Genomic DNA, 18,448 nt, shown 5'->3' on the forward strand with positions numbered 1-18,448 from the left:
AGCCTTGGAGGAGATTATGTTGAGAAATAAAAAAAAAAAATTCTTAAAAACGTTGTTTTTCTTGGTCAGGCCGGAAACTTATCAATCCACCCTCGTAAGTTGATATCAGGCAAGGGTTGATCCTTCACAGTTGCCGACATGTTTTTGAAGTGAAAATTTGCATCACTGGCATTATTTTGAAATGTATTTGCCTCAGTGCATGATTTTCGTAATTTTTTGAGGTTATGGCTCAACTATGACGTGATGGGTGATTTTTGATACTGAATTTAAATTCAGCACCTCAAAATCCATAGGAATACGTGTGTCTTGTTACGAGATCCGCACACTTTTTTTTTGTGTGGCTGTGTAATCAATTATTTAATCATTTTGAAACTTTTTTCGTGTGCCATTGTATTACTTAAATTCTTTTTACTTATCTCAAGTGTTGAGTGAGCTTTCTATCACAATTTGGAGCTGAGATGACTTGTATTTACAGAAAATATCAAGGAATTCACCTGATTTTTTTCGCCTCGTTCCTAATGATTTTTGAATCAAATATAACAAATCCAAGTTCACTGTCATGAAATTGACGCTGTTAACCCTGCTTTTATACTTTGGCCCAGCCCGCTACCACTTAATGGAAGGCCTGTAGGATAAAAGTTGGATGAAAGTTGACCGGTGGCCACCAGGCGAAATCGAGGCACTGATTACCTTTAGGGCCGACTAGTGCTGTGTTATTAGCAATTTTTTCTACGTTTTTTATATCGTCGTGGCGAGGGCAACTGATCCAGGTAAGGTACCCACCATAACTGTCCGTTCAAGTGATCCTTTTCAGTCTCTCTCATTCAGTCCTAATCGAAGCCTGAAACTAAATATGAGTGCATTCCGGTAATCAGGTATACGGAGAGAACAAAACGGTTGTTGTGACCGTGACTAACGGTGCTAATGCGCGTGACAGAATAAAAGATCTTCGAAATGCTTCAAGATATATGAAAGTGACGTGCTCACGGTAACCACGAGAGTGCTTCACGGCGATCATGATAGTGCTTCACGACGATTATGCGCGTGAATTAGTTAGGACTTTCACGGCCGCCACCGCTGCAACCACAGTGCTCAGTATTATTTTCACGCGCAACAGTACTGTGATGTCGCAGCGATGAGAAACGTTACGATCGCAGATATTATAAAATCAATTCTCATCGCTGCTACATCGCAGTGCTTCTTCTTCTTTGGGGATTTTTTCTTACCTTTAGGTCTGTAGGGGTTTCTACGGTACCGCTGTCGTCATCCCTTGCTGATAAAAGCGAGACCTATCTGGCTATAGCAATAAAGTTTTGGAGCCAGTACTAGGTTCCATTGTATAATGGGTATCCAATAGATAGATAGCAGTTTGTATTGTAGATAGAGTTAGTCGTAGCGTAACCTTGCATTTTATGGTGGAAGTTCAAGTGTTTAAAATTTAACTGTGGTAATCACAGTTCTGTGCGGTTCGCAAGCCGTTTAAAGCGCGGGTTTCAAAGCATGGAGGGTAAGCAAAGCAGTATAAGAAGACATATAAGCAAAGCAATACTCGAAAGCGTATAGCTCATAGAGATAATTCGCATGTTCTTAAGAATTTTTGTAATTAATTGAGAAGAGTAGCTCTTTGGGTTAGAAAAAAAAGTATCCACGCAGAAAGGTGGAAACTTATTATTATTAATTAGAGTTTTTTCTAAAATTTAGCGTTGATCAAGAGAGCGAGGACAAGTCCGGACAACGTGATTGATGTCATCCGGGTCATTTCCGCACAGATATGAAAAGGACTCTGTAAAATGTTTTCTTGCTAGGCTGTCGGCCAATGAATAGTAGTTACTTCTAGTGCGTGATAGGCTTACTATGTCCTGTCTTTTCAGGTTAGATTGAAAAAACCATGGTTTAGGAGTTTCAGAGAAGTAATTGGCGAAGTAATATAAACCTGCATTCCTTTTTTCACTTTCCTTCTTTAAATGTAGGTTCGTACATTTAATAATTTGAGAAGAGATTAGTTCATAAATGTCTGTAGGTGGGATTCTGTCGTTCATAGTAGAATTATTTTTATGGGCTCATTTAGCCAGTTTGTCTGCAACCCCATTCCTAAAAATCCCTATATGTGCGGGTATCCAGTATATATTAATAACTATGTTTTGAGTTTTTGCTAGATGTTGAAGATTTTTAATTTTGTAGATGTAGAACGAATTTGTTTTGAGGTACTGGAAATTTAGGCAAGCATAAAGGACACTGCTTCACAAATCGCAATGGCTTCTGCTGTAAAAATAGATGCTAAATACGATTTTTTATGTTTATTAAAGATTTGAATAGAGGGGCATGTGATACCAATTGCAGTATCCTGATTTTCAGTTATTTTAGATTCATCGGTAAAAAAATAAGTCTTTTTGATGATGTATGTCCATAAAGTTCCTGAATTCCATAATTGGGTGAGGTACTTTTTTGTAGTTTTTCTCCCGTTTCAAAATTAATATTAAGATTTTCAAATTGTATGTTATAGTCTACAAGGTATTTTGGAGGAGCGGAGGAATTCATAATATTACAAATGTATGTATTGAGAAAGATAAACGCATTTAGGAGAGGAAAAGCTTCTCTTAAGTTGAGTATATCTTTTTTCCGAGTGAGTTGATCGAGATTATATAAAGAATGGAATAAAGGATGATTTTCAATGCAAAATGTTTTTAGGATGCATCTTCTATTGAGGAATTTCATTCTCTCAATAGGGAATTGTATAGCATTAATAGGCATCTAGGGCTAGAGCCTCACTAAGTTCCTCTACAAAATTTAATAATATTGATAACTTTCTCTAGTCTTTCAAGAAGGACTTTATAGTGAGGATCCCAAGTTAGGTAACTGTCAAGGATGATGCCTAAGAATTTAGCCTCGAATACTGGATAGATATACTGGTTGTCAAGCGTCATTTGGATGTCATTAGGGAAGGATTTATTTTGGGTGAAGGTGACCAATTTAGATTTTTCAATAGAAATGTTTAGTCCTTTAGATTTCAAAAACGTCTGGAGAGTACTCAAGCTTTTTTGTAAGATTTTAATACATTCATTAAGGTGCTTAGAAGAGAGATATATGACAATGTCATCCGCACATACTAAAATTCTGCACAGTGGATGTAGGTGATTGTGTATATCGAGAGTATATATAGTATAAAGAACTGGATACGAGACGCTTCCCTGAAGGAGGCCTCTTTTACATTTGTGATTTCCTAAGTTTTTGTGGTAAGTCTGAAGAATATATCTCTTTCTGAAATCAAATTTTTGAAAAACTTACATTATTTCTAGGGGACGCTCAATTTAACCAGGTCATCTATTAGAATATTAGGTATTACCCTAGTGTAAGCTGCTTCAACGTCTATGAACAAGGCTGGTGAATATGACTTATTGACAAAAGCGGTATGGATCTCAGCAGAAAGAATTGCAAGGCAGTCAGCAGTAGAACTGTTTTTAAGAAATCCGTATTAGGATAGAAGAAAAATTAAAGAGTTTTCTAACCACCAGTTCAATCTATTAGTAACTAGTCTCTCTATGAGTTTCAATAGGCAAGAAGCTAAAACAATAGGACGGGATTTATGGGAGTTAGGTTTTGGTATAAGAAAAACCAAGAATTTGTTCCATTGGTCGGGAGATGAACCTTAATCTAAGATTAGATTATAAATATATAGTAAGTGATTCAGGATGTTATCTGGTAGATTTCACATGATTTCGTAATTGATTTTATCCACTCCTGGAGAAGGAGACGTTTCAGTAGGCGGTGAATTTGAAAGAGGTGGAATAGGAGAGAAGTGTGTGGGAAAAAACTAGATTCTCTGAACATTTCTATAAATGTTTCCATTCTTGTTGTTGGTTTTGTGTTCGTTGGAGAGTTCATGAAGGAGGTATTTATTAGGAGCCTCTGTCGAAAACTGCGAATTTTATTCCAAATTTCTGAGACACGGGAAGTGGAAGTGATGAATTCACAAAACGATCTCCAACCTAAGGTTTTGTATTTTTTTTAAGTTTTTAGAGATTCTGCCTCAAATTTTTGAAGATCTAAGTAGTTTTTGAAATTGCATCTATGTCTAAATCTGCCTAGTTTTTCTCTCCTAAGTCTTTCAAACCTTCATCTATTAAATCAAGTAATTCATAGTATGTTTAAAGAGTTAACGCAGGATTACTATTATTTTGTCAAAAATATCCCTAGAAACTTTTTTTAAATTGCATTTGTAAGAAAGGAATTCGGGATATGAATAAGAGATGCCAATAGTTATAGAAATAGGGATGTGATCAATACCCATTTTGTCATTTTCAACTTTCCATGAACACAAGGGAGAAATATTACTAGAAACCAAGGAGAGATCGATTGCACATTTAAATTGATTAGGACGCTTAAATCGTGTAGATGATCCATCATTTAAAATAAGAAGGTTGGAAGTTTGAATCGAACTATATCATTTATTTTCAACTGGACAAGCTCTATCGCATCCCCAGGATTAATGATGACAGTTGAAATCACCAGCCATGAATATAGATGAGAAGTCATTCGAAAAGGATTTAAAGAAAGAACTCTAGTTAATAGCATTAACAAGAGCTCTAGGGTTTCTATAAATATGTATTATCAATGTTTCACCCCATTTCGAAAGGATAGAAATAGCAAGAGTATCTAGCTGATTTAGAATATCCAGTATTTTAACTTCAGAAAAAAAATATCACTTCTGACAGCAATAACCAGACCACGGCCAACACCGGTGGAGCGATCCTTCCTTATAATATTAAACTTCTTCAGAAAGAATCGATTTATGTCTTTTAGCTATGTTTCATTAGTAAGACAATATCCATCCATAGTGGACGAATATAGAAGTGGTTAAGGATTCGAGGAAGAGGAATTCGGATGCATGTTATTGAACTGTGAGTAATTGAATTGATTCAAAAACCCACCATTAAGAAGAGATAATAGAGGGGCAGAACGTTGGAGTAGCATCATGAGGTAGAGGGGATGAGGGAGAGAAAGGTTGAGAAGGATGGGTTGCAGTGTCTTCTGAATGATTTTGAAGGCAGGCACAATTGCCAAAAGGACTAGAAGGACGAGAGTAGAGATGAGAGAACGATTGAGAATTAGTATGTGTTTGAGGCTTCCTATAAGACGTAGAGTTAGGAAGAGGGGTTGAGGTTCTAGTGTGGGAGGGGGGCCTGTTAACAGCTTGGCTGAATTTTTGTAAGTATTCTGAACCGGAAAGGATAGGTTCAGCATTCGTATCACCCAACGAGGGAAAGTTTGCAAAGTTGGAGGGTGGAGAAGAGGGATCAGAAGTTTATAGGTTAAATGCAATGGCAGAGTTAGTGTTCCGTAGTCGTTGGGGGAAGCTTTTTCCTTTTTATATGAGTAAGCCGCTTTCTTTACGCTTAAGGCAAGTTGAGCTGAGATTCTGCGTATTTATTTTTCCTCTAGGTACAATGGGCATTGTTTATCAACAGCCCAGTGTAGGTCTTTGTAATTTATACAAAGAGGAGAGTTTGATCTATTAGGGCAAACATGGTTTTCATATGGGTTTTCACCATAAAATAAACACCTAGAACTTTTACATTGTGCTTTCCGATGACCATGTCTAGCACATCCGTAGGGCAATTTATTAGGTAGAATGTAGGGTGCCACTTGGTAAAGTGTTTATTAGAATCGAATATATTGAGGAAGAGATTGTCCGTCAAACGTGATCAAAACTGTTTTCAAGGGGACCAAATTACCTTTCTCATCCTTCTTAGAAAGACGAAATGCTTCGAGAATTGTAATGGAAGATATGGCATTAGTTTTAATCTCCTCCATTAAGAGATCTGTGAGAATACCTTTGATTACACCAATGCGGGAGACACGGTAATTCGGGATGAAAGCACTTAATTTAGGACAAACTGAGTTAAGGTTGTCAATAATGCGATTCGCTGCTTCGCCAAAATTACACAGAATAGTGAATTGACTTTTCCCTTTCTTTTTAATGTCATCCACCACGCTTTTAAAGGATTTATTCAGGATTTTCCTACATTGCAAGTTTGATTCCATTCTTGATCCCGATTTGTGAAAGAGGCATTAACATCACCTTCCCTATCATTTTGAGCCTGAGACTCGTCATTGATGACAGAAACTTAATTGGTTTTCATACTTTCGTAGTTATTAGTCAAACGATTTACATGTTCCGAGAATTCTTTCTGCGTGGATAACTTATTCCTCAAACTGTCAAGGCTCTTGTAAAGCACCTCACGATTCAAATTATCACCAACATCGATAGAACCGTCACTCACCGAATCTACGCGGAGCTCCATGCTCCGAAAACCACGCAGGCCACAGGGGCCGGTACACCAGCGAAACTCTACCTATACTTTGCGACAAAAATACAGGCACCCTGGCGGACCGAAGGATCCGAATGGAGCCTCTACAAAGTACCCGTAAAGACCCCATTGTGTCCCCATTCGGTTCCTTTTTAAAAGACTTAAAAAACAGCAAGATCAACTTTTAAATTGCTGAAATTCGAATTCTACGTTAAATTTGTTATTAAATACTCACGGAGTAATCGCAATACTTTTTTCTGCAACGTTAAACATTTTTTAAAATGTCATTAACTTCTGCTGAAGGTGACTTCAAGCGTATCCATGATAGCTCAAGTAGTATGCTGCGCGCGAAGTTTAAAAATAAATTTCTCTCTCACTTGCATAGCAGCGTTGTTGCGTGAGGTTTCCACTGCGTGGCGCTAGCATCCATACAAAATTCTTAAAGTTACCGACGGAACGCTTATTAACTGCTACTAAAAGAAGATGCACTTGAAGTCGCCTTCGCCCCATGTAAATGACAGGTATTTTATTTTTTAATGTTTTTAACACTGCAATAAAAAGTATTGCGATTGCTCCGTGAGTTTCTAATGCAAATTTTAAAGTAGAATCCAAATTTCAACGCCCTGATGGGTTCTTTATGGGTACTTTGTAGAGACTCTATTCGGTTCCTTCGGTCCACCAGGGAACATCCTAAAGAAAAAGTTAGATATCGAGTTAGCATAGCCGCATCGATTTTCACTAACACTATAGTTTACACTACTAACAAACCTTTTCAAAGACCTCACTGACTAGATCAATTGAATGAAAATTGCCTTTTAACGATTTGAATGATCACTTGAAAGGAAAGTCAGGCATAGAAAATTAGCGGTACATGTAGTGCTGAAGAAAAAGCACGAACCAATTCCATGTCATTGCTTTTTCAGTGCGTTTTCATTGGGAGGGCACTGTGATCGCTGTGATCGCAGTGATCGCAGTCACGGTGACCACAGCCGTTTTGTTTTCTCCGTATAACTGAGGAAAGTGTCGAATAGTGACTCTCTGCTGACACTGATACTGATGTCTCCTTTTATGCGCGCAAGAAAACAAAAAGATAGAAATAATTGCTTATAGCCAGTTATGTAATAATTTCGAAACTTTATTTATTATGCGATTTTTTTATTTGAATTTTTTCACTCATCTCAAGCTTTTTTTGAGTTTCCCTGGCGGACCGAAGGAACCACATGGAGCCTCTACAAAGTACCCGTAAAGACCCCATGGGTCGCCATTCAGTTCATTTTTAAAAAGCTCAAAAAAAAAACAGCACAATCAACTTTTAAATTCTTGAAATTCGGATACTACGTTAAAATTTGCATTATAAACTCACGGAGTAATCGCAATATTTTTCTTTCAGCGTTAAAAACTTTCAGAAATAAAATACCTGTCATTTACATGGGCCGAAGGCCCCTTCAAGTGCATCTTCTTTTAGTAGCATTTAATAAGCGTTCCGTCAGCAACTTTAAGAAGTTTGTCTGGATACTAGCACCACGAAGTGGAAACCTCAGACAACAACGCTGCGATGCAAGTGAGAGAATTTTAGATTTAAACTTCGCGCACAACATACTACTTGAGCTATTATGGGTGCGCTTGAAGTCACCTTCAGCAGAAGTTAATTTTCTCCTTTTTATGGCACCTACATTTACGGAAAATATCAAGGAATTCGCTTGACTTTTTCCCCTCGTTTCTAATAATTTTCCAACATAATATAACAAGTCAAAGTTCAGTGTAGGGTCATCAATAGAGAATCTGTTAGCAACAAAATTCTCTTCGCAGTGATGTTTGAGACGTTCTTCAGCGATTTTTTTCACTGACTTATTCAAACTTTAGTAGAGAGGTCAACATTTTTTAAACTTATAATAGGTGCGCTTAAATTCTTGAGCAAAGGTCTGTTAACAAAAGAGAATTCACCATTTAAAATTACAGTGGTGGATGTTTTGAGTTTTAATTTTTAAAGTTCTATTCACGACTTGAGAAAAATACAAAGTCGGAGCACGTAGCGCGAAGTTATCGAGCGTTAAGCACGAGAACCAACAATAGCGCGCCCTAGGCAAGCACACTTGCGAAAAATGAGGCACACCTCGATTTTTGTCGTTTGTAAATAAACAATATATACAGAAAACAAAAATAATTTAGAAAATTACACTATTAAAGAGTAGTATGGTTAACATACAAGATAGGGGCTGAAACTTGGTGGTATGTTTTCCACCCCCTCCCCCAGGCTATCTGCAGATCATATTAAGGCCCAAAAAGCCTTGGTTCCAATTCTGGCCTGGTGACAACCCGACTAAACTTGATAACCTCGAGGTTGATTGAAAAAATGGCATCTTTCATTTTTTTAGTATGCAATAGCTATTGAAGGTCTTTTCAATCAAAAATTGAGTGATAGGAAAATTATATTAAATAGAAACTTATTATTTTCAGGAAAGCGTTGATACGCCGTTAGTTGAGCGAAGGAAGAATTGGCTACAACGTCAAATAACAAGAATGGGCTCAGTTAGAAGCTCGACAACAACTTATAATAGTAGCGGTGGTGGATTCTTTTCCAGAAATCGTCACAACAGCGTTTATAGTAGTCCTGAAACTGGCGGTCTACCAGCTACTAATAATCCTAAAATCTCTCTTTATGATCGCCTTGTAGGACGAAAGAGCGTTCGCAGTCAACGTATGGGCCGTCAAGGTACCACATAACTGCATATTCTGTATAAAAAATGTATATTAGGTATATAAGAATAATCAAATTACGTTTGCAATTACTTCAAGTAGATTCAAATAATTTTAAGTCACATCAAATCACGTGAAATCAATACTCAATACGTTACCTCAAATCTATACTCTTGATGTAATCAGCACTTCAGACATCAAAAGTCAGGTGAAGACATTTTAATAAGGGATATTTATCAATTTATATTTATTTATCTAAGAGCCAATCAGTCAAAAAGAAATTTTTCATATCCCTGGGACATTCATAGGATATCCTGGAACGTTTCAAGTACATTTTTGTACAATATCTCATGTAGGAACTTTGAATATCCACAAAATTTCTACAAAAATGATGATATGACATGATATATATGACATGACATATATGACATGATATATTGCAATTTATGCGATATTTCACATGGGACGTTTCAATTTCCCAAAAATTTTCAAAAATGAGATACCCGTATATATCCGTCAGATGTCCTTTGAGACATTATTGGGATATCCCGCAATATCCTTTTGTTTTTAATGGAAATGTATAGATATAGTTTTTCTAGTAGAAAAATAAAAATTTTCCTTTTTTCAGGAACTCTGACAAAGCTTCACGCAGTGCCAGTATCTTTAAAAAATCGACCCCGAATTCCAACACCAGATGTGACAAAAGAAGTGGTAGATCGAGAACAAAGGTTAGCCATTTCAGCAAGCAATGCTGCGAATATCGGTGCAGGAGTTGTGGGGGTGATACCAGCTAATGGTCACTACCCCACTGATGTTTCTCTAGTGGTTCTCTCACCAATCCATGAAAATGAGGGAACTCCTAATTCTAAAAAGGGCGGAACTGCTGCCTTAGCACAAGCGGTTCTGACTCCTAGTTTGACCAGCGCGGGCTTGGTAGCACCCGGTACCTTTATTCCCGTTACTATGAGCCAACTTTCTCAGTTGGGTTTAGTAACAACAACATCTGCTTCGACACGTCCTCAAATTCAAGGAATGGAACATCATGATAAACATCAAGCTACTTTAACCGAGGTAAGAATGGTATTCCATGTTTAATTGGTTCTTTTCGAATTTTCAATCATTTATGTTGGAATATAATTTCATTTGTTAATATTATTATCTTCTACTATTAGTTTTTTCTCTTGATTGTCTGTAAACAAAAGTCGAGAAATTGTTTGCTAATTAAGATCGTTCATTTCATTGGTTTTCATGCATAAACTATAACTTTAATATTGTAAGATACTTTAAAAAAAAATTTTCCTGAATTCCATGAAAAATTCACTTAGGAAATTTTATATTTTTGAGCATTCGTTTAACTAATTATTCGCTTTTAATGAGGCTACTTCTTATATTCAAATATTAGTGTATTTTCTCTTGTTTTACTCTTTAAAGACATTCCAAAATTTTAAGAGAATTTTGGACATAAAAAATTAAATAAAAAACGAAATTATTGCAAAAAATTGAACTTGATTACAGATTCTTCAAGTTCATTGAAGAAAATTCTTTTCCATGAAATTATAGATCATTTAGAAAAATTTCGAAATATTCTACAGTTTCTCAGCTCGTGAGGTTGAGGGAAGGTTGTCACGCATGCGACACCACCAATAGTCGAGCGATGAAAGTGGTTGTATTACGATTTTTACAAATGCCTAAAGAACATAAGAGACAGAGTTTGTCGTTGCAAAGAAAAATCTGAGCTTGCAAGTCAAGTGAAAGCAATGAGCTCACGGAGCTGATTGGAAAAACAAGATTAAAAATTATGAATACCAGAACAAAAAATCGTAAAAAACAAGTAATAATATGGCTTTGGAGGCTGCTCTGCTAAAATTCAGCCAGAGAGTACTGTATGTGGGATCTAAATAGATTTTAATTATTGGGATAAAAATATAAGTTATTACTAATAGTGGTCCCTACTATACAGGTATGTTGTAAGACTGTTTCGGATTTAATTTTTGTTCAACTTCAGTGCTCGGTGCAATGTTTGATGTTTGTGAGCAGCACAGCTTGTCTCGCTTCTTTTTCACCGAATTTTGGAATTGTAACATATTTAATACTGACATACAAGATCCAATTGATTATATCAGTTAACATATATACGATACTTCGTATTTTTTTAGTTCCCTGTATTATCGGCTTTACCATCGGAGACCGGCTTCCACAACACCGATTCAACCACGCAGACACTGACTCTTATTTCGAATTTAGGATTAAAAATAAATAAATAAACTTCGAATTCAAAAGTATTTTTAATAAACATCACACAATTCCATTTCTGAGATTATATCGCACTAATATACGACATAATAGCTCTTCTCTTTTCATAGATTACCCTTTATTCCAATTAGAGAATTCTTTAAGATGCAACCTATAAAGCGACAATCGGATGAGACGGAAAAGACCAGGTATTCGTATTAATCGTTAAATTTGGGATTTGATGTAATTCCGAACTACCAAAAACACTCATGAATCCGGAAAGTTCCACAAATCGGGTTTAAATCCAGGCACTCCCCTATTAACTTTAAATTCTTTTGAATCCTTTTTCGTTTACTGGGTGGTGTAGCGGAAGCGTTAAACAATCTTAAAAAGTCCATCGATTCGCTAACGGCCTCGCATGATGAGCTTCGCAAGGATGTGCAAAGTGCATGTAAGGTTGAAATGGATGGTCAGAAAAGGATTAATTGATTAACGAAGGAAGTGAATACAATCTCGAAGAACGTGGACTCGATCGATCGCATTGCTAGAGCAAACAATATAATTATTTTTAATTCTAAAGGATGTCAAATAAAGCAATAGGAACTGATTCAAAACAATAACAGCAGTTTTCCAGAAAGCTATGCTTGAAATCCCCGAGGTTGCCATAGCAGACGTATACTGGCTAGGGAACGTGAACGCTAAACGCCCCATCATAGTTCAATTTGTTGCGTCGCGATAGGCAAGGATGGTCTTCTTGATGATAATTGAATTTAAGAAACAGGAGCTGATAGTTGCGAACGAACGTGCGATGCAGGAAAAGGAGCGAAGAAGGAAATTAATTCTCCAATCAACGAGCTTGAGAAAACTGGGAAGAAAGTCGATAGTAAAGGGAGTCAAAATCTTCGTGGATCACAAGTAGATGTGCAACGAGGAAGTGGATGCTTGCTTTCAAAGAAGCAAGCGTAAAAGAGAAAAGGATGACGAGATACGAGAAGAGGAGGAATCTGATGACTCCGACAGACAGTCGCATAAACAAAAAATAAAAGGGCCCATTTTAACCAATTATGGGGGGGGAGGTAAGTGTGGTGGACCTGACCTGGGTCTCTATGAACGGTAAGGCTATATTAAAGGACTTCGAAGTGTTTGCGATTGTGACCATGCCAGATCATCTCCCGATCATCCTATCTTCAGCTGACTTTATTAGTGAGTCATTCCATAAGCAAGGAAATGCGTCGGTGATAGTTAGTCTAATATTTAACTAATCGAAAGCTGAGGAATTTACTGCGTGAATGAGATGGAAGGACGAAGTAGCGAGGACCGATCAGAATTTGGACAATATGAATGACAAGTTGATAAAAGCGATAACAGGGGTAACAGGCAGCTTAAGGAATAAAAAAAGAGCTTAAGGATAATTGTGGTATTGTTTAAAAGGATACGATGTGGTTTGAAGGGGAATATCCTGAGGTAAAGCATAGCATGGGAAAAGCGTTTAAAAAATGTCGCGAAGAGGATTTTAAGGGCTTAAGCAACGAAAAGTATTGTCAGCTCAAAAGTGCATACAAAACGTTGATAAAAGATAAACGGAGGGCTTACGATAAATTAATGTTGGAATAGCTAGCTGCTGCAAGTAATTCGGCAGCTTTCAGGGCCAATTGTAAACGCAAAACTTTGTAGAAACCTAAAAGCTAATGTTATTGATGACTGAGAAACTTTTCTTCATGGCATTTACCCGACCTATAACTTGTTTACGCCCAGTCTCAGTCGCATAGTGGTGCCTTTATTAGGCGAACGAATTACAGCGAGTGAGATTTTCAAAAGCCTGAAAAAGAGTGAAGATGCCAAAGCAGCAGGTTGCGATTAAATAAATTAAAACTTTTTCAACCCTGGCGGAACGAAGGAACCGAATGGAGCCTCTGCAAAGTACCCTTAAAGACAGCAAAAACGAGATTAGTAGGCTAGATGTGAATGAGGCGATTGCCAGGCTGAAGAGAAACAAGGAAACAAGGGAGGATGGCCTGGAAAATAAACCACTGAAATATGGAGGAATAGAGGTGAAATAAGACATGTGGAGGATTTGCAATAAGACTTGAGAGAAGAAGGGTGCCTACAGAAATGGAATAACAGGGCTGGTAGTGCGGTTAATTAAGAAAGGAGGGAACAAAAGTAGAGATCTAAAATTTACGCGGAAACGCTTAGAAGAAGGTTGGAAAGATATGGGGACCACATATTACACCTATGTCCTTCTGTTAAATGGGTTTCGAAGACTTCTGAATTGCGTATCTGTCACTGGAATTCCAGATTGCCGCCGATTGTTTTCTGAAATACTTTTAGTCGTTATTATTATTTTTTTTGGCTAACTTATATGACGCAATAGCCTTTAAAAATATAGAACTGAAATAGCAAAAGGAATCTAGTAGTCTTATGCATGATTCCTTTTAATCTTTCAATCATTTATAAAATTAAAAAATCGTGTGAAATATGGCAGCTTAGCCTCAAAAAAGAGGGTCTCATTTCAAAAAGAGGGTAATTAATTCAATATGACCTTGCTTGAAATGGTCATTGCAATACGTGGCAGATTAAAAGCTGTATGAGAACATGACCCATTAAGGGCATGCTCTTCGGAGACCAAGTGACCAAATAAGTCCCCGGTTATAAACGTTTTATTTGGTTTTCACTGTGTCAAAACGGATTAAGATATCGTGTTTTGAAATTTGACAGATTAAATAAAAAGCACTAAAGAACGCTTGTATACATCAATATGCTAATAATTTAAAAAAAAAGTTTATTTATAAATTGACAAAATAGGATATTACCATTCGAGTTATAGCACTTTTCAGATAATTTTTGGTTTGATGCGTTTCAAATTTTTTGATTCGCGTATATTGAACACTGACACCAATTTTGGACTAAATCGTCTATACCTTAAAAAAAATAATTATAAGCAATAAAATTTGCACATTCTTTGCAAATCAACAAATAAGAATCTGTACACACGTAATCTATCATTCTTTTTGGAGCATTTTTAGCGTTTTTAGTAGAATGATTTTCATTTTTTTGGTCCTCACTACGTCCACACGAATTGAGATATCGTGTTCAGGATTTAGAAAGTTATACAGAAAGCACTAAGGCACGTTTGGATATATCACAATGTTTATAATTATGAAGAAATTTTGCTAGTAAAGTACTATAGCAATAAAAAATAAAATTTTAACGTCGATAAAGTAGATGTCTTGATTTAAGAAAGTCGAAGGACATCTTAGAATGTGATACTTGAAAATTCGTCCAAGTCCCATCTTGAGAAATGTGCATCTTCAGAAAATAATTAAAATTTTCTAATGGTAAAATATTCTTGTGGATTTTTTGTACTGGTGTGAAAAAATTCTAAGTTAATAACAAAACCAATAAAAATAAAATTTCGCCCGTGGGCGAAAGACAAGGCGAGTCCGACGCTGAGTCCCGCCGATTGGTTCATTGTCAAGAATAGTTATCACCTGATTGATTCAACGTAAAAAATTAGACATAAAGAATTATGCAAGTTGGTTGGAGAATTCCGAAGAGTAAATTTTAGCACATTGCTGGTTTTGCTATATTTCCAATAAAAAGACGTTCAAAGTTTCTTTTTTTGCCCGCTAGAAATCACTAAAAATGGTCCAAAAATAATGATACGTTACGTGTCTGCAGATACTTATTTGTTTATTTGCTATGAATATGCAATTTTTTATGCTTATAAAATTTTTATTTAAGGTTTAGACGATTTAGTCCATCAAACCAAAAATTATCTGCGAACTGCTATAACTCGAATGGTAATATCCTATTTTATCAATTAATAAATAAACTTTCTTTAAAATTATAAACATATTGATCTATACAAGCGTTCTTTAGTGATTTTTATTTAATCTGTCAAATTTTAAACGAGATATCTCAATCCGTGTGGGCACAGTGAACACAAAAAAAAAATGTTCATAATCGGGAACTAGTTTGATCACGTGGTCACCGAAGAGCATGCCCCACAAACCGTCGTCTTTTCAATGTGTTCTTTTTTCCTGGGTAGCAGACTTAAAGAAGAAAATGAGGAGAAAAAGCATTAGGAGTTGTTGTTAGGCTTTGAAGTTGTTATTTTTCATCTTTCAAATGATGTAATTCACAACATTTTTTTAAATAATGCTAACTTTGGGAGAAAACAAATTATTTTTCGTTTGGTTCTCTTTGAGGGGGGGGGGGGCTTAGAAACATTTAATCATTTTTAAGGTTCTGGAAAGGCAATATATTTTTAAAGTTATATACCAATTGATTATTTTGTATAATTAGAATTTATTAAGAAATCTCCTATAACCTCAAATTCATCCTAATTATAGAGGCTTCGGAATTGTTGGCAAAGCGAGGGACAACCATATATAAGCATGATTATTTTAGCCAGTATCAGTAATCTCTGGTATGTTAGCATTATATGTTAGACCAGTACATTTTCAAATATGTTAAGGGCATGTGATACTTCATCATGTGGTAAATCAGCTTCAGTTCCCTCGTGGCTTTTTCCCACAAACATGAACATTAAACCTGAATTCAAAGATGCTAAAAAACATTATAGCTGACGACCCCGGAATCTTTTTTTAGGGATAATAACAAATCATTATTTTTTAAATAAAAATTGTATGCATGTGCACTATTTAGAGGTTAGGGTCATTTTTCAACTCTGTCATTCTGATAATGTAGGTCTCTGTCGTGCCGATGCTGTCGGTGGCACTCAAGAATAATTATTGGAGAGAATTGTAACACACATAACCTCAAAATACACACACATAAAATTTAGCAAAATTATTTTTTTTTAATTACCCCACACAAAAAGAGTACGGGGACGTCCGTTAGCATGTTCGCTGTCATTCCCGAGATTTTGAAGACAAAATCTGTATTATTGTAGGAAAAAAGACGGAGAAATAAAATCTATACTAATTCTTAACCCTACCAATAGAAATCACAGAGAGTTCTCAGGCAAAATAGCCTTGCCAGTTTGAGACTATCTGCATACTGGCAGACCGAAGGAACCGAAAGAAGCCTCTACTGAGTGGGTCACGTGACCAGATTCCAACCTTACGGTTAGTTCTAAATTTGTATAATTATGAAAAAAGTCTTTGTTGTAAATATTTTTTTTTTGCTTTTTTCCTAATTATAAAAATTTAGGCCCAGACCGACCTTTCTTAGTAATTCTTATTTATTATCCCATTTTTTTAACTCGATATGACGTTTCGTGTGATAATAAGTAGGGAAATAAAAAAAAAATTGGCGGTAAGGTAGGAATCTGGTCACGTGACTCATTTGCCACATGGCCTTAAAGATTTCACTGAGTCCCCCTTCGGTTCCTCCTTTAAAAACTCAACAAAAAAACAGCAAGATCAACTTTTAAATTGTTGAAATTCGGATTTTACGTTAAAATGTTTATTAGAAACTCACAGAGTAATCGCAATACTTTTTTTGCAGCGTTAAAAATTTTTTTTTAATGTCTAACTCCTGCTGAAGGTGTCTTTAAGCGCATCCATAATAGCTCAAGTGGTATTCTGTGTGCGAAGTTTAAAAATAAATTTCAAAATTGGCAAATAAATGTAAATAAATATATGTAATAATTTATATGTCTAATTTTACACAAATTTAATACCTTCTCCGATAAGAATAATATGGAAAATGAGCATTTAAACAAATCCTTTACCTTTAGTCCTCACATCTCGTCTCGTAACCTCAAAGGCACTGCTCGAATGCTCTCACTTGCATCGCAGCGTTGTTGTCTGACGTTTCCACTGTGTGCCCCATGTAAATGACAGGTATTTTATCTTTTTAAGTTTTTAGCGCTGCAAGAAAAAGTATTGCGATTATTCCGTGAGGGGGATTCAGTGGAGTCTTTAAGGGTACTTTGTAGAGGCTCCTTTCGGTTCCTTCAGTTCGCCAAGGCAGGTTCGATTTGGATGATTTAGTCTCAGAGATACCCTACCGAAAAGAATCTTTGAGTACATACTAAAAATTCTTTAGGTCAAAGAATCTCAAAGAAATTCTCCGCAGGCACTCAGGTATATATTTTTAAATGACCAGGAAGCTCGTTTAAATGGTCTAAAGGCTTTGAAATATCCTTTCCGAAATTGAAATAAGAATACGATCATGAATAACAAGCAGAGAGGCTATCTCAATAGAGTAGCCGACACTCAAGGGTCCTTTGTTAAGCTTTCGGATTAAAATTGAACCGCTGGCGATCAAAAGGGGGCACGGAAGGATTCAGCCTGAGAAGTATTGTCCGGTGTCAATTTTAAAAATCTTTCTAATTTCAATTTTAAAGACTGATACTTGTAGAGAATTTCAAGGCGCATCTTTTTTTCCTCTTGCAAAAATTTATAGGTTTTGTAGTTTTTGAGATAATTGGTAAAAAGTGGATTTTTTGAAAACGAAAAATTCCAATCTTTTTTTACTTCAACTCGCGCTAATTTAGCCAATTTTCATCATTTCCCGATTTCCCCAATACAAAGCACGTTTTTAAGTCTTCTGAAACTATCTAAGAAAGAAAAACGAGAATATTGTAATAAACAAAAAAGTTATTAATTTTTTTTTGAGGCAATGCAAAAATCATGAATTTTAACCTTCAAATTTAACCTCGTTCAGCGAACGAATTTTAAGCTACGGAAAGCTTTCAGTGAAAAAGTTGTTCATTAAGGTTCAAAGAAGTTTTCTGGAAAGTTTTAGATTAATTGGATTAATAGTTCAAAAATTATGAATGTTTTAAAATCCAAGCGGTAATCTTGACGCTGCTCAAAAACGTGCCTGGCCGGCTACGTACGCGCTGCAGCGAACGACGTAAAGGTCAAGTCAATCTTACCAAAACAAATGCACAACAGTAACTCCAGCTATTATCATTAAAATAATTTATTTATTAAACATTTAACATATAATATTATGCATATTATTGAACAAGAATAAATTAATCAAACAGTATTTTATTAGAAACTACTTTTAGTCATTTTCATCACTCTCTTCAGTTTCTTCGGCATCTGGATTCTGAGTTTGTACTTTTAAAAAATATGATTCGAAAAATTATTTTCCTTTAGCGCTTAAATACTGGAAGAGATTTTTTACATCTTTTATTTTGGCAGCTTTTAATCCAATTCGGGGCGGAGGACTTTTCGAAAGATTTTCTAGTTTAAGCGTAGGTTTAAAGAAAAAAGTGGTTGGATTTT

At 35.9% G+C, this 18,448-nt stretch overlaps 1 protein-coding gene across 1 annotated transcript in view; it reads left to right on the plus strand.

Annotated features, from left to right (window-relative positions):
* Positions 1-18,448, plus strand: part of LOC117175948 — a 459,128-nt gene that overhangs the window by 428,833 nt on the left and 11,847 nt on the right. Inside the window, exons 9-10 of the mRNA XM_033365817.1 lie at positions 8,766-9,021; positions 9,634-10,076. Of these exons, the coding sequence (XP_033221708.1) occupies positions 8,766-9,021; positions 9,634-10,076 (699 nt within the window). The remainder of the gene's footprint in view (positions 1-8,765; positions 9,022-9,633; positions 10,077-18,448) is intronic.

Source organism: Belonocnema kinseyi, chromosome 7, assembly GCF_010883055.1.
Source record: "Belonocnema kinseyi isolate 2016_QV_RU_SX_M_011 chromosome 7, B_treatae_v1, whole genome shotgun sequence".
NCBI classification, from domain to species: Eukaryota; Metazoa; Arthropoda; class Insecta; order Hymenoptera; family Cynipidae; genus Belonocnema; species Belonocnema kinseyi.